The sequence below is a fragment of the Podarcis filfolensis genome (assembly GCF_964270895.1).
Source record: "Podarcis filfolensis genome assembly, chromosome: 13".
Taxonomy (NCBI): domain Eukaryota; kingdom Metazoa; phylum Chordata; class Lepidosauria; order Squamata; family Lacertidae; genus Podarcis; species Podarcis filfolensis.
This window is the reverse complement of record NC_139615.1, coordinates 22,233,828-22,251,157: the sequence shown is the minus strand read 5'-3', so window position 1 is coordinate 22,251,157 and position 17,330 is coordinate 22,233,828. Positions and strand designations below refer to the sequence as shown.

At 38.2% G+C, this 17,330-nt stretch overlaps 2 protein-coding genes across 2 annotated transcripts in view; one reads left to right on the top strand and one right to left on the bottom strand.

The window, feature by feature from the left end:
• Positions 1-17,330, top strand: part of LOC310746597 (erythroblast NAD(P)(+)--arginine ADP-ribosyltransferase-like) — a 420,131-nt gene that overhangs the window by 67,796 nt on the left and 335,005 nt on the right. The gene's annotated exons all lie outside the window — the stretch shown is intronic.
• LOC310747389 (vomeronasal type-2 receptor 26-like) lies at positions 528-16,506 on the bottom strand (the record flags this gene model as incomplete). The annotated part of the gene is made up of 6 exons (XM_083581752.1): positions 528-1,429; positions 3,170-3,296; positions 4,494-4,721; positions 4,897-5,757; positions 14,771-15,062; positions 16,244-16,506. The coding sequence occupies 6 exons, from the start codon at positions 16,504-16,506 to the stop codon at positions 528-530; spliced, it is 2,673 nt and encodes an 890-aa protein (XP_083437878.1).

The following is a 17,330-nucleotide window of genomic DNA, read 5'->3' as shown; positions in this document are numbered from 1 at the left end:
TCTGCCTTTCTTGCTCTAAGGCCTACTCACTCTGTGCACCTGTTCAATTTCAGGGAGAACAATGGGGGCAGGTCTATCTTCAAACTGTCAAAACAACTTAAAATAAAAGCAGTAATCTCTCCTTCCTCTATTTCTGGAATCCTGCATAGTTCCGCCCCCTTTTATCCCTATCTGATTAATCTGTGATATGTTCAATTGTCGTTTTGAGTGCTTGCAGCTCCATTTGGATATTTAAGTTGGTGTTAATCGCTTTGTTAAAAAACAATTAAACATTGGTAGAATTAAAACTATATATATAGAAATGATTGAAAACATAAAACAGTTATAATAAAAGCAGCACTGCACCCGCCCTTTCATTACAAGCATTCAGTTTCCAAAAGCCTGTTGGAACAAGTGAGTCTTCACTTCCCAGTGGCAGGACAACAAGGTGGGAGCCAGTCTAACCTCTCTAGGAGCAAGTTCCCAAGGGCCTTCCCTGAATATCTCAGAAATACGGTCTTAAAATAAAAAGATGAACATACAGTCTTTCATTTTCTCCCTCTTATTAGCTGGTCCCTGTTGTTCAGTTCAGGCCTCAGCGCAATGATATAGCATTTTGGGAAAAAGATGCAACCCAGTAATCCAGCACTAGAAGACAGGATGGAGAAGATCTCCACAGCCACCATGTATTTTCCTTTGGTGCTCAGGTAAGTTGGAACAAAGGATAACCAAACAGTGCAAAACACCAACATGCTGAAAGTGATGAATTTGGCTTCGTTGAAACTGTCAGGTAACTTCCTAGCCAGGAAAGCAACAATGAAGCTGACAATGGCCAGGAAGCCCATATAGCCCAAGACACAGTAAAACATGGTAGCCGAACCCTCATTACATTCCAGGATGATTTCCCCATCCAATGACTGCATGTCCACATCTGGGAATGGAGGAGAAACAAATAGCCAAACTGTGCAAATACCAACTTGAATAGAGGAGCAGGAAAGGACAATTGAATTTGCTAGTCCTTTCCCAATCCATTTTCTCATCCTGGATCCTGGTTTGGTTGCCATGAATGCCAGAACCACAGTAATGGTTTTTGCTAAAACGCCGGAAAGGGCCACAGAAAACACAATGCCAAAAATTGTCTGTCGGAGAAGGCAGGTCACCATTCCAGGCTGTCCAATGAAAAGCAAAGAACAAAGGAAGCAAAGGAGGAGGGAGATGAGGAGGGTGTAAGTGAGGGTCTGATTGTTGGCTTTGACAATGGGAGTCTCATTGTGCTTCCTAAAAGTCCCCAGAATTAAAATTGTGATCAAAGAGAAAGAAATAATCAAGATAGCTAAGATGATCCCTAAAGTTTCTTTGTAAGTGAGATAGTTTGGGACCCTTGGAATGCACTCAGTTTGGTCCTTGTTGGGATACTGATCTTCAGGGCAGTTGACACAGGTGTCCATGTCTGAAAAAAAGGAAGCAATGTTTTAAGTATGTCAAGATTTTGACCAACATTTATTTAAAAAATCACTTTTGCACATAGTGAAAAGACCTTTTCATCCCACTTTGTAAACATTTGACGAACTCTAAGAGTTCCAAAATTTCAAAGTATGCATCATTTTGTTTAATCTTGGTTCCACAATTGTCATGTGGATTATAGTGAAGTGGCACTTTACATAGCTAAGAGTCCCCGTCCCCCCCCCATGCACCAGGAATTTCCTGTTTACTATATCATTTTAAGGCATATCTTCATAAAGCAGCCTTTCACAAATGCCATTCTTTCTCAGTCCTTAATGTATGTGTCACTATCACAGTCTGAATCCAAGTGACTGGAAAATTATTATGGGCATATGTAAGAATGAGAATCTACAGTTTTAGACTTAACAAAAAAAATCAGAGACTGGGTCTTTTGGATGCAAAATACATTTTTAAAAAGTAATTTTTTTAAAAAAATACTTTTTATCTTCAGCCATCTATTTAAAGGTTTGATGGATATAACTCAGGCTAATAGAAACTTCTTCATTTTTCTAGATTCTTGAGGTCCACCAACTGTCTTAAGGAAACACCAACCAGAGGAAACAGTGGTTGAGAACACAATATGGCTCAGAGATGAAGGAAATGACTTTTATCAAGCATGACGAGCTATAAAAAGAACTAACGAAAGCAAATGTATTTGAAATAAATGCAATTTTGCTGTTATTTTAAAACAAACAAACAAACAAACAAACAAACAAACAAACAAACAGAGTCATATATCCCATGAGGCCATGGGTTGGGAAGGCTGCAGCAAGGAGAAAATAGCTCCTTGACACAAGTTGGTCTAACCTCAGCTTAGAGAGGAATGTGAGGCATATACACAGTTACACAGTTCTCGATTCAGCCGAGAAGGAGAAGCAATGAAAAGCAGGAGGGCCCACAGCCTACACAGATTGCACAAACCATCCTTGGCTAAATTTTGCTAAATTGTATGTATAGCTTTTAATTAATTTTGCTCCTGTTGACTGCCAGAGTCAGGTGTGTTGTGTGCTTGCCCATGTTTTGGATGGAGTACCTGTTGCTTCAATCACCCCCCCCCCTTTCTCTCATGAATATGACCATAATGATGGATACATGTCCTGGTTATATTGAGATGGTATTCTTGCAATATACTCTCGTTGGGGCTGCCTTACACACATTCAAAAATATAGAAGCTAGTGCCTTGGCCAGAAATTGTTATTGGGAGAATATGTCTGTCCTCTTAAGACAGCTTCACTGTCTTTGGCCATTTCCAGGGCCAAATTCAAAAAACTGGGTGATGAATTTCAACGTCTTTAACACTGTAGGGACATATTATCAAAATGACTACATAATTCCACATGAATTGATCCATGCCTTAAATTCTGCCAGAGAGGATTTTGACTTTTCAGATATGATTGGGTTAGATCCATGTGAATGATCTTTTTTGACGGGTGTGAAAATCCCTTCCAAGGGAGGCCTGTCTTGCTGCCTCTTGGCACTTTTTAAGGATCTTTAAAGTCTTTTATAAAATTTTACTCCCACTCTTAAGTTGTACATTGAAACTGCTTTGTGGTTTACTAACTTAAAACTTGTAGTTTAAACATACAGTATATGTTCAAGAGATACAAATAATCCAAAGAAACATCCAACAATCTCCAATGTTACTTTCTAGAAATTTGGCAATATCTTTGTTCTTTGGGACACCTACCCTTCTGGTCAGAGATCATCCCTTCCGAGCATGGAGCACAATCATAGCAGCAGAATAACTCTCCTTCCTTCTTTTTTCGGCTGTTGCCAGGATAGCAGTGATCGTTGCACACAGAAACAGGCAGCACCTACATGGAAATATGCAGGTTAGATAGTTAATAGGATGCAGGAGGAATCCACTGAAAATAAATTCGCCAGTAAATTTCCTTCTGCCACCCATTCAGCCCCACATGGGGTCACAGACTGTAAATATAAGCCTGGCTCTAAGAGATTAGATCTTCTTTTCTTCCAAACAACAACAGCTGAAACATTTTTAAGTAAGCAGGGGTATTCTGATAAACAACAGACAAATAGAGTTCAAGGAAAATCACCTTTATTACATAACTTAAGTTATGGTCCCTAGTCCAGGCAAAATATGCAGCTCAGTCCAGGCTTATATAGCCTGTAGTCATTCTCCCTCCTCCCTCACAGAGAAGACATGGGAATTTCTTATTGGTCAAAAGACAAGCCATATATGATGTGGAAAGCCCCATTTGGTCAAAAATGAGCCGTCTATGATGTAGGAGCAATTAAAACAACCGTTCTGATATGATTTATGACACGAGATGCACATGCTACAAGTATACAATGCCAGTTTCTCGCATGGCTTCCATCATTCCTTTTTAGATCCTTTGCCAAGATTCTCGCCTGTTCAACTGGTCAGGTGGGCTTAGTTCACTCACAGTTCATTCCTCACGTGTTTCTAGCCTGGGTCTGCATAACCTTTGCATGAACTTTTTACCTTAAAGTGAACTGTAAGCTACATCAGAGGGAATGTTCTTAGTTTTACATCCTTTTGTTTTATAGGCTTGGGGATCATTTGCACTCAAATTGGTGGTTCAAAATAAATTCTGGTTGACGCCTCCTACATTTTCACAAAATAAAAAGATGTTCTGTGGTATTTTATCAGAAATAAAGCTGGAAAGCAATAAGATATTTCAAAAAGGATAAAAAATTGGCTTATATGATCAAACAACAATACAAGAAGTGTATTATTGGGGAGGCAGGGTTTCCTAGCTCCTTGTTTTAAATATGAATTTAAAGATGAATCTGTGTGGTAAAAGATCTACTGCATGCTTCATCAGGCCTATGGTTCAATACTAATATAGTAGAGAAGTTTGACTTTGTAAAGCTGCAGTTTGAAAAACTATGGAGAAGGAATTATGATTTTTTAAAAAAAAGTTTTTAAAATGCTAATCACTATCATTCAGCAGCTGAAAATCATTGAGAAAGATCGGTTGCTAAAAATAAACTTACATAGTCAAACATGTGCAGCTAGGTCTCACCTGGTTAAAGCTCTGATGCCAGACAATCTGGTCATCATGAATGCTTAACTTGTTGCCTGGAGGAGCCTGAGGATCCAGTTTTCCAACTTTAATTCTAGCCAATGAACCATTGGGGAAAATCACCCAGTTTGTAATATCAAAACCAGCAACTAATTCTCCATTGTCATTAAAGTGCACAGTATCTCCAACACTGTTGTTGAAGAAGATACTCCTTAGAAAGCGATGAACCTAGATTGAAAGGGAATGTGAACAGAGGGTAATCTAAATCTTGAAATTATTTTGTGTTTCACAGTGTATAGCCACCATATGCGGTGTCTATAATTTTACATTTCCATCCATTTGTTTTCATGGGCATTTGCAGAAATAAAGGAGAAAATGTTAAAATGTATTGAGCAATAATTACCAGCCATGGTTGCATATTCTGAAATCCTTGTTCTTCTCCTTCAGACATTCTTATATGTTTAGAACTGAATTTGTATATTGCATGTAAAGCATGTGCCACAGCATAGACAGCATTGTAGACATTGTAGCTGTGACCAGTCATCTTCATTTCAAACAAAATCCCTGAAATGCTGTCCAGCTTTTCTTCCCCAGTGCAGGTTTCATTCTCCTTTTCTTCCTGCCCCTTAGACATTTTTAATGAACAGCTGAATGCCTGTTCCCAGAAGTCCTGGATGAAACCATCTCCTTTGGCCCAGGCAGGTCTTATGATCTGAATGAACTTTTGGAATCCTAAAGGCTGTTTTGAATGAACTGTGAATGATATGGAACCATGGAAGGTTTGAATATCCCAGATCTTCTGAACAGAGAGAGATGCAAAATCCCAGTGGGATGTAATAATCCATACTTTTCCCAAAGGTGGCCATGCCAAGAAGGGTGCTAGAAACAGCAATATCCTCAGAACCTGGAAGGATGGTGGTTCTCCATATACAAAGATTACATTGGCTTTTTTCTCAATGACAGTTACATAAGTTTTCCATTGCTCTAAAATCAAGTTTATCAACTCTTCCACATAACTCCATTTTGGCAGTCTTACTATGAAGGCATAACAGATGTCATTTTGGGAAAGAATTGGCACCATTGTCTGTAAAAACTGGTCCCCTTTGTCATCATCCACAGCAGCAACACCAACCCACGTCCATCCAAAATGCTGAAGTAATAGCACAACTCCAATGTGTTGGTGGGATTCATTTGGGACCATCTGATACAAAAATGGGAACAGCATTTTGGAAACTTGTAGTGGCAAGAATGACCCATAAGTAAGCTGAAATAAAATGTATAAGCATTTTTCAGAGAATTTAGAGGAAAATGCAAAATCTTAGAAACACTGGATAGGTGGTGTGTGTGTGTCCTGTAACCATGAATTACAATTATTATTATTAAATTTTTATTTATTAAATTTGTATACAGCCCTTCATCTGTAGATCCCAGGGCAGTTCACAATAGAAAAATACAAGATAAAAATCACAAAATACATAATAAAAAAAATAATAAAAACAAACCAAGTACAACATACATCATGATAAATAAAATCCCATCTTATTTTATTATTATGATGTATTTAATTCATTTTAAACAAGACGTCATTACATAAAATAGCACACTTAGAAGAAGAAATAACCAGTAATCTGAAGACAATGAAATGACTGTTGTTTCTATTAAGCATTTATCCTGACTTACTTGAACAAGGCTACACAGTAGTTAGACTATGTCCATTATTTATTGACCATTTGTTCTGATTTGTTAGCAGGGAAGTTATACTAGAATGAGCATTCATTCCAATCTTATCCTGATTTGCTTAGGGGATGGTTTACATGTCATCCATGTAAATGATTTATATGTTCATCCCATACTTTTCAATGACTTTCCCATCACTTTACTAATTGAAAATATCTGTTGTGGTAGTGCAATGGACTCCACTTTAATTGGGCAAATTTAGTCACCGAATGACTACTGTGGCAGTGTGGCATAGCATAAGATGGGGCTATGGCACAATGGCTGCTACATTTAAAAAAGCATTAAAAGTGACAGAACTACAAAATGGTGCAGACACACAACGTTGGATGATGTTAGAAGAACCAGCAGCACAATGACTCTTAGTACATTCCCCCTCCCCCTAAAACAGTCCCACACTTCATCTTAGGATACAGGTTTCAAGCTTTGGTTCATGGGCTCTTGAAAGGACATGAGTCCTTCACCTCCAAATTTCTTTTCTTTTTTGCAGACCATTTGCAATTCCCACAGACCCAGAAGATTTCTATAAAGGTAAAGGTAAAGGACCCCTGGACAGTTAAGTCCAGCCAAAGGTGACTATGGGGTTGCAGCACTCATCTTGCTTTCAGGCCGAAGGAGCTGGTGTTTGTTCACAGACAGCATTCCAGGTCATGTGGCCAGCATGACTAAACCACTTTTTGTGCAATGGAACACTGAGACAGAAACCAGAGCGCATGGAAACACCATTTTCATTTCTGCCACAGTGGTACCTATTTATCTACTTGCACTGCTGCACTTTCAACTGCTAGGTTGGCAGGAGCTGGGACAGAGTAATGTGAGCTCACTCCGTCACGGGGATTCGAACCGCCTACCTTCTGATCAGCAAGCCCAAGAGGTTCAGTGGTTTAGACCACAGCAACACCCATGTCCCTATAGATTTCTATACCCTTCCTCTTTCAGCCAATCAATGGGAAGCCACACGTGGACACAATGAAGCAAAAACAGTAGTAGGGTGGTACAAAAGCACCTGAGATATTAGGCAGTGTGGCGTTTGCCCACTCATTATGGAGATGTCGTACTGGAGGAGAGAAAGAAAGGGTTAATAGGCTGACTAATAAGAAAGCCCAGGGGCGGAGCCTAACTGTGTTTAAGGCTCATCACAGGGGTTTTGGGCAGTTAGTTCGGTTGGTTTCTTGTGGGTGGGAGGCATAGGAGTCAGAGTGAGTTAGAGACAGAGGGGAGACAGAGAGAGTGAATCGGATTACAGTGCTTAAAACTCATTTGCCTTCACAATAAACTGAAATCTTTGTTAATACGTTACAACCTGGCTGAGTCTGAATATATTACCAGGGAAACCTGGTTGGTGGCAGTGGAAGAGATAAGCTGTGGTGGTGCAGGGTCAATAGTCCGTGGAATGACCGGGGGCCCTGTGTGAATGCCACAGACAGGGAGTACAAAGTAGGTGGGAAGAAGAGGACTTCCGGGTTAGCGCCATTGGTAATGGCGGAATTCCTCTGACGGGAGGAATTTGCTCTGTGGAAATTGGGTCTTGCCGCCGCGGCGAAGGCGGAGACCCTTCAAAAATCACAGGCGGGTGAAGCCTGTGAACGTGGGATTCGGAGGGCACCTTTTGCGCCTCCCCTACTCGCGGGGAAACCCGGTTTCGGGGATCCGGAGCGAAGTGGGGTGAGTGGCGCGGTGCTTCGAATTGACTGCTTTTTTCACAGAGTGAAGCCGCACAGCCGTTGCCGGAGAGCGCTGACTTTTTCCTGTGGACAATCCGATCTAAAAGCAACTACCTGTGAGTAAAGTGAAGAATTGGACTTTTAAAAAGTTTTAATTTGGTACTGAAACGGGGAGACTCAAAACAGGAAGTCCGCCTTCCCCTTTTGTAAATAGACCGAAGCAAAGAGGTTGCAAGCTAGAGTCTTGGAAAAGCCTATTGTAAATAATTGAACTTCCAGCAGAAAAAGAAAAATTTTAACCCCCCCTTGGAAGCGGGAGAAAAGGGGGGAGGATTTGGACTGTATATACCTGTGGGAGAGAGTGAAGGAAGTTATATACCACCGCTCATATCCTGGAAACGGACTGCTAAATAAGACTGTCGTGCATTGGAACGTTCATTGACTGAATAGAACGTGTGTTGACAGCTAGCAAAATAAGAGAGTTACATTGTTTCAACTGTCTCCGTCTGATTTTAAAAAGGAGTAAAAGTATCCGAAAACTGAAACTAACTTTTAACTGTGTTTTTTAAAAAAGTGGCATTATGAATCAATACAAATAGCAACTGTTTCCCTCTAGAGGAAACTTTTGAAACTGCTACAAGAGCTAGATTAGGGACTTTCCAGCTGAAAAGATAAAAACTGTGTGACTGTGGGACTGACCTTGGATTTCTCAAGTGTTATGGCAGATGGAAAGGAAAAAATAGATTTGTCAATCCCAGAAAAAACAACAAGGTCTGGGAAGACTTGGCAACAATCTAGGAGAGCCTCAGCATCTGGTCCCTCTGTTTCCTCTGTGGCTGTACTAGCACATTCCAAACCAAAAGGAATGTCATCAGAAGAGGCCTTAGCGCTCGCATTAAATAAGATAAATGCCTCATTGGAACAGCTTAATAAGAAAGTGGATGCCGCAACAGTTGCTGTGGAAGGCAAAATAACACAACTGGAAAGAGAGAGAGTTCCAGTCCTACAGAGGCAACTTGAGGACCACAAGTTGATGCTTTCTATGATTGAGCTTAAGGAAAAACAGACGAATTTGAGGATCAGAGCTTTACCTGCACTGGAGAAGGATACTTTGATAGACTTTCTCACGCAGGAGTTTGCAGATTTTTGGGACTTGGACTTGGAGCAAGAGGACTTTAAAATTGTGAGGGCCTTCAGAGTAGGAAGAGGAGGGAAGAAAGAGAAGAATAGAATAAGAGACTGTCTGATCACCCTCCGAACTAAAGAAGAAAGAGATAAAATTCTGGGCTGGCATTACCAGAAGCCTTTGGAAGTACTACAGTCAAGAGTGGAAATATTTAAAGACATCCCGAAACATCTTTTGGATCTTAGGTCTAATTACGGTGATTTGGTTGCCCTGCTGAGAAAGAACAAAATAATTTTCAGGTGGGAATTCCCCCAAGGTCTATCCTTCAGTTTCAAAGGAAGGAAAATAAAAATAAGATCAGTGGAAGATAAAGTAAAGTTTTTGAATAACTACGAAGAAGATTTGCAGAAGGAACTTGGAAAAGAGCCAAGAGCATTGGACAGAAGATCACCAGACAGAGGATTAGAACAAAAAGCACTGGACAGAAGATCACCAAAAAGAGGAATAGTGGACATAGCATCACTATCCTTTGGACTGGATTGTCCAGTGAACGTGACACCAACAACACCAACAGAAGAAGAGCAAGCATTGGGTGCAGTTGGAGGAAGATCAGAATAATCACATCATGGCATTGCAAGTATTAAGCTGGAATGTGAATGGACTGAACTCCCCAGAAAAAAGGAGGAGAGTTTTCCATTTATTGAAAAAGGAACAATTCGACTTGATTTGTCTACAAGAAACACATGTTTAACATAGGAAGATATTGAGCAATAAAAGATTGGGCCATGAATTTATCTCATCAGATAAAGTTAAAAAAAGAGGAGTAGTCCTATATGCAAAGGAGAGCCTATCACTGAAATTTATATTTAAAGATGATCAAGGAAGATTTATTGCAATTGAAATCCAATCACAAGGAGAGAAATTTTTGATAGTAGGCATTTACGCACCAAATGAAGGAAAATCGTAATTTCTAAGAAGCTACATGAGACTCTGATGGACTATATGGATTACAATATGATCTTGATGGGAGATATGAATGCAGTGGTGTCTACAAATATGGACAAGGCACAGAGACAGGTAGTTACCAAAGATGGTAGACTACCAAAAACCTTTTTTGACATGACTGAAAATATGGATTTAGTTGATATCTGGAGAACGAAGAACCCTCTGGGAAGAGAGGGAACTTTCTTCTCTGAGGCTAAAATGACATGGACAAGAATTGACCAAATTTGGGTAACTAGAGGACTGGTTCCGAAGACCAGCAAAGTGGAAATTTGCCCCAAAATTTGTTCTGATCATAATGCTGTGAAGATGGAAATGCAATTGACGCCAATTGGTTCCTTCAGATGGAGGATGAATGATACTTTATTTAGGAATGAAGAAGTGACTAAGAAGGCCCAAAAAACCTTGAGAGACTATTTTGAGATAAATATGAATACTACAGTGGAAAAAAGAGTGATCTGGGATGTAAGTAAAGCGGTTATGAGAGGATTTCTGATACAACAAAATGCAATTAAGAAGAGAACCCAAAATGAAAAAAAAGATAAAATCCTGGAGAAAATAAAGGAAGGAGAGAAGAAACTGAGAGCAAAACCGAAATCACAGGAGATCCTGAAAGAGATAAAATTATATCAAGTACAATGTATGAAAATGATGAATCAGGAAATAGAATGGAAGATTAAACAAATGAGACAAAAGACATTTGAGTCGGCAAATAAGTGTGGAAAACTGTTGGCTTGGCAATTGAAAAAAAGACAAAAACTTAACACTATTACGAATTTGGAAGTGGAAGGAAAGAATATACTGAACCCAGTGGAGATCAGAAAGTGCTTCCAGAGGTACTTTAAACAACTATACACACAGGAGAAGCAGAAAGAAATGGACATTGATTGATTTCTGAAAATAAATGGACTACAGAAAATCTCTCAGGAAAACAAGTTAATGTTGAATTATAAAATAACGGATCAGGAAGTGGAAGGGGCCATACAGAATATGCAATTGGGTAAATCTCCAGGACCGGATGGTTTGACTTCAAGATACTACAGATCTTTGAAAGAATGGTTAATACAACCATTGAAGGAAGTCTGTAATGAAATATTGGAAGGGAAAAGGGCACCAGAGTCGTGGAAGGAAGCTTACATCACACTTATACCGAAAACAGAGACTGAAAAGACACAACTTAAGAATTACCGCCCCATATCGCTGCTTAACGTGGATTACAAAATTTTTGCAGATATTTTGGCTAAGAGAAAAGGTGCTTGTAGAAGAAATCCATAAAGATCAAGCGGGCTTTCTCCCGGGCAGACATTTGTCTGACAACACGAGGAGCATAATTAATATTTTAGAAAAATTACAAGTGAATATTAATACTAAACAGTTCTGATATTTGTGGACGCGGAGAAAGCCTTCGATAATATTTCTTGGAGTTTTATGAAGAAGAATTTACAGGGGATGGGGGTAGGTCAAGGTTTTGAAAATGGTATAGGTGCAATTTATTCAGAACAAAAGGCAAAATTAATTGTGAACAATGTAGTGACAGAAGAATTTAAGATTGAGAAAGGAACACGGCAAGGTTGCCCAATCTCTCCAATACTTTTTATATCGGTCCTGGAGGTTCTGCTAAATATGATTAGAAAGGACCAATTGGTTAAAGGTATACAAGTGGGAGCTAAACAGTACAAACTGAAAGCTTTTGCTGACGATTTGGTATTAACTTTACAGGAGCCAGAATCTAGCACTAAAAGGGTATTGGAATTGATTCAAGAATTTGGTCAGGTAGCAGGTTTTAAGTTGAACAAGATGAAAACTAAGGTTTTAGAGAAAAATCTAACTGTGATTGAGAGAGATAAGTTTCAGAAGGAGACAGGATTAACATTGGTTAAGAAAGTGAAATATTTAGGGGTAAACATGACTGCTAAGAATGTGAATCTATTCAAGGATAATTATGAAAAATGTTGGATTGAAGTGAAAAAGGATTTAGAAATATGGTCAAATTTGAAGTTATCATTGTTAGGCCGAATTGCAGTGATAAAAATGAATGTATTGCCAAGGATGCTGTTTTTGTTTCAAACATTGCAAATTCTAGACAAAATGGACTGTTTCAAGAGGTGGCAGAGAGATATTTCTAGATTTGTCTGGCAGGGCAAGAAGCCTCGAATAAAATTTAAGATATTAACTGATGCTAAAGAAAGAGGTGGATTTGCCCTGCCACACCTTAAACTTTATTATGAATCAGCTGCATTTTGCTGGCTGAAAGAATGGCTGCTTCTTGAAAACACTGACGTACTGGATTTGGAAGGTTTTAACAATGTATTTGGTTGGCATGCATATTTGTGGTATGACAAGGTTAAAGCACATAAAGCGTTTAAAAACCATATTGTTAGAAAAGCACTGTTTAATGTTTGGATGAGATACAAGGATTTGTTAGAAAATAAAACCCCAAGATGGTTGTCACCAATGGAAGCGAAGGCTCAGAAAAAACTCAATATGGAGGCCAAATGGCCGAAATATTGGGAAACTTTGGAACAAGATGGAGAGTTTTGAAAAATTAAAAAATAGAGTGCGAGACTGGCTCCATTACTACCAAATAATGGAGGCATATAACATGGATAAAAAACTGGTCTTCCAGGTGGAAAAATCAAAATTGGAAACAGAATTGTTAGATCCCAAAACTAAGAACTTGTCAAGAATGTATAACTTGCTGTTGAAATGGAACACTCAGGATGAAACGGTGAAATCTGCTATGATTAAATGGGCACAAGATGTTGGACATAACATTATGATGGCTGACTGGGAACAGTTATGGACCACAGGTATGAAATTTACGGCATGTAATGCCCTAAGAGAAAATTTAATGAAAATGATTTACAGGTGGTACATGACACCAGTCAAGCTCACAAAAATTTGCCATTTGCCCGAAAATAAATGTTTTGAATGTAATGAGACTGAAGGTACATTCTTTCACCTTTGATGGACATGTCCAAGGATTAAGACATTCTGGGAGATGATTTATAATGAAATGAAAAAGGTATTTAAATATACCTTCCTGAAGAAACCAGAGGCCTTTCTCCTTGGCATGGTCGGCCAATTGGTGCCAAAGAAGGATAGAACTTTCTTTATGTATGCAACAACAGCAGCAAGAATACTCATCGCAAAGTATTGGAAGACACAAGATTTACCCACCCGGGAAGAATGGCAGATGAAGTTGATGGACTACATGGAACTGGCGGAAATGACTGGCAGAATCCGAGACCAGGGAGAAGAGTCGGTGGAAGAAGATTGGAAGAAATTTAAAGATTACTTACAGAAATATTGTAAAATTAATGAATGTTAGAAAGATGTTGGAATGAAGTTACATGGCTTTAGCAGAAATGCTATAAAGAATTAAGTACAATAGATTGTAAATGGATTAAAGGGAAAAATAAGGTTAGAATGTATTAAGACAAATTATAGGATAGAAAATTGAGGAAGATGGAAAGGATTTGCTGAAACAATTAATTGAAGTGGAATACAAAAAAGGGAGGTGTGAGGAAGTCGCTGAAACAAGTAAATGAAAGATAACAATATTGAAAGTATTGGATGTGTTTTTTTAAATGTTTTTGTTTTGTTTTCACTATTATTTTTTTAAATAATTTTTTATTGATTTTCCAACATATATTAAGACACAATACAACTAACAACACACAAACAAACAAACATATAAACACGTATAGTTTCATAACCTCTTTTTCTTAAACCTTGTTTCAACGACTTCCCCATACCTCCCTTTTCTGCATCCCTGTTTTAAGCTTTTCCAGCAACCCCTAGTTTCAATTACTTATAAGTCACTTTCTTTAATCCTTCTTCTCTTACCCAGTTATTTGTCACTGCAATTCTGTTTTACATTACCCATGACATTTTAGCACTCATTAATTTTACAACAGTTCTTAAGATAAACTTTAAATTTCTTCCAATCTGTGGAAGAAGAAGAAGAAATTTTTGTTTTTGTATTGTATTGTTTTGTTATGTTATGTTTAATTCTTTTTCTTTTCTTTTTGTAACTCTTAAAATTTTAATAAATATCATATCATTTAAAAAAAACAACAAAACAAAGTAGGTGGGAAGAAAAGTAAGCCGAACTTGCATGAAGCAAGCTAAGGGTTGTTAGACTGTCTGTGCGATGACTTGTGGCTTATTTAACAAACTATTACTTAACTTTGGCTTAGTGTGATATATGAACTAGGTCACTGCTTGAATCGGCGGAGTACATTACACATCAAAAAAATCTATGTGTTTACTGTCATTTTGATCAGGGAGAAAAAGTTTGGCTATTATAAAATCTTTGTTTAAAGCCACAACTCATTTGTTGAAGGTTGGGATATATGTTTTCAGGAAAATATAGGGATGTATAAATTAAGTAAAAGTTGAAAAATCATGATAGCTGGATTATTTTATTCCCACAATGTATTATTTATGTATGACAATCACAGAATTATTATTTTTTGAGGGGGGATATTATTAAACTATACAGGACCATGGACAGATTCCTGTGACACCCATTGTAAATCACATTCCAGGTTGATGAGGAGCCACTGATGAACACCCACTATAATTTCCCAATGACTTCTGAATCCACATGATGGCATTGGCATCTAGTCTTTATATAACCAGTTTTCTAGCCAAGATATCATTAGGAATGTAATCAAATACTTTGCTGAAATCTAAACTGTGTGCCACCATTGCAAAATCTCCATACCCACATGCACATGACTTACCTGTGGAGTCTTGCAAATTGCTGAAATGATGGCAATGTTGGCAGAGATTTCAGAGATGCACCCTCCAATGAGAGCTATCAGATTGTTCTGCTTATGACCCCTGAAGTTGGGAACAAACCTATGCTGGGTGGAATGCAGGCTCAGGGTAGCCTTATATGTCATCTTTGCAGTGTAGTAGCTATTGAGGATGCGGAATCCCAGAGAGATATTTGGCAAGATTTTGGGATTCTCATTGATCTCCTTGACAGCAAATGCTAAGGCCAAGATGTGCTGGTAGTTCTTTGGCACTGAACTGTAAAAAGAGTTACTGCTGTTTAAAGAAAAAGAAGAAGAAGCAGAAGAAGAAGAAGAAGAAGAAGAAGAAGAAGAAGAAGACCACCAAACAGGAGCAGCAATAATGCATTTGTACTCATCATTATCATTCACCTCACCTGCCCACTTTTAAGATCAATATTTGGTTAAAACCATAGAATATAACAGAATGGAAGTTACTGAATTAGTCTTCACACTATATCACGTCAAAGCAAATTAAAAGAAAACAAAAAGTAATACAGAAAAAAAATGTTGAAATAAGTTTATACCCTCAAAATTCAGAATCCCCACAGTGGTTGATTGGAACATATTTTCCTGAGTCTGAAAACAATTACAAAAAGACTGGCTAGCCTACAGATCAAGTCACATATTAATTAGTTCCTATTCATAGAAAGCTTAAGTTGTTTTTCACCTACCAAAACTTAATTTTGTTTCCTACTATCAAAATAAATCTACCATTCAAGAACATTGTGGGGAAAATCTTTCAATGTCACTGCCCCCAAAATACTATATTTTCCCCAGTAACATTCATGTTGTTTCAATCAATACATTCCTATCACTGGGAACTCTGTACTAAGATTCAGTCAAATGAGATATATACAATACTATGCAAGCATTTCATAAACACATTCGGGCACCTGTATTTTGATGCATTTATTACTATAATTGGTTAAAGTTAAAGAAACTCATATGATTGCAGCACACACACACACACCCATATGCTATGTTATTAGTGCACATTTGCACATAAAATTATGGACAAGGGGGCCCAGATAGTGTTTGCAAATGTGTGACTCATGCACATAACCTTCGTATGGTATAATATTTAGTTGTGGGACCCTTTCCAGTATGTTGTAAGTTTCAGCACCATCCCTGATGTTGTCTGTGTGTAATATGGAAATAGAGTGGGCAAACTGCAGGGGTGAAAACTCAAGGAAACTCAAGGGAAAATAAAATATTTTTCTAAATCATTTCCCCCCAAAACAAATCAATGAAAATTAAACTAAATATTTTTAAAAACCAAGCTCAAATATTCCTGAATGTCACTTTTCTCATGCCAGAAACTAAAAACAACTTAAGCACAGTGCTGCATATTGATTGGGTTTCCCCCCAGCATTTTACAGAACAAGAAAGAGTGAGAGAAAAGAAATAATGACTTACATGGGTTCATTAATTGCAACCTGTGTAGGCTGTTCCATGAAAGAGAGATTATTATAGAGGAAGAAGGCTTGAGAAACAATCTCCCCAATGAGAAGGTCTCCTGGCTGGTAAAATTCATGAGCAATAGGGAGAGGATCATCATATATGCTACAATTAATTGAATTTGTCTTGCATACAGTATGACACAGCAGTACAAGCAGCAACAAAACCACCAGCATGATCCTGTTGAGAAAACCTTTCCTACACATGTAGAAGTTCCCCATGTTTCCAACTACAACATCATATGTAGCTATTACCAGTTTTACTCCAGCCTTCCTTAAATGGTGGACAGTTCTGTTGCTACACTGATTCACAGCTTGGCCTTGTAGGAAATCTAAATGCCAGTATCCTGGTCTTGTAGTTAATAATGGGTCCTTGTCCACCAGTGTCCATAAATAGTATTGCCTCACTTTAAGGAGGAGTGAGGACAGTAAGATTTTTCTCTTTAAAATCCTTGTACAAACTATATATATTTGAGTTCGAAGAGGGAAGATAATGTCATTTATCAAGAGAACCGGAAATCATTTTGTCCAATGGAATATAAGCTATATTACAGTAAAGGAATATGTGCAGTAAGACTTAGGTAATTAATGCTTACTTAATGAGGTTTATTTTTCATATTCAAAAACTTTACAGTGGAAGATCAAATGAACAAGGACAAAGGATGATAATTGGCAGTACTCATGGTATATTATTTAGGCTAAAAACATGGGAAAATCAGCTGGTGGAATCATAGCCTAGCATATTATGGCAAAATGATTATGCAAAAGGATACAGAGCCCTGACTATGCTTATGCCCAGCTCTGAACAATATGAGGATTTCATAACTCCCCTGCACCCCAATTGATGGTGATTGTTTGTCATGTTAATGGGCTCTTAATGTCCTTTGTGTAAGAGGCTGGAAACCAGTAATTTTGATAATGATAGGGATGATGATCACCTCCTGAGAGTGCCATTGCCCTTAAAAGTTGCATCATGTATTAGGAAGCTGCTAGGAATATTTTACACCTTTGAAACATACACCTTCTCTGAGTGATAATCACAATTC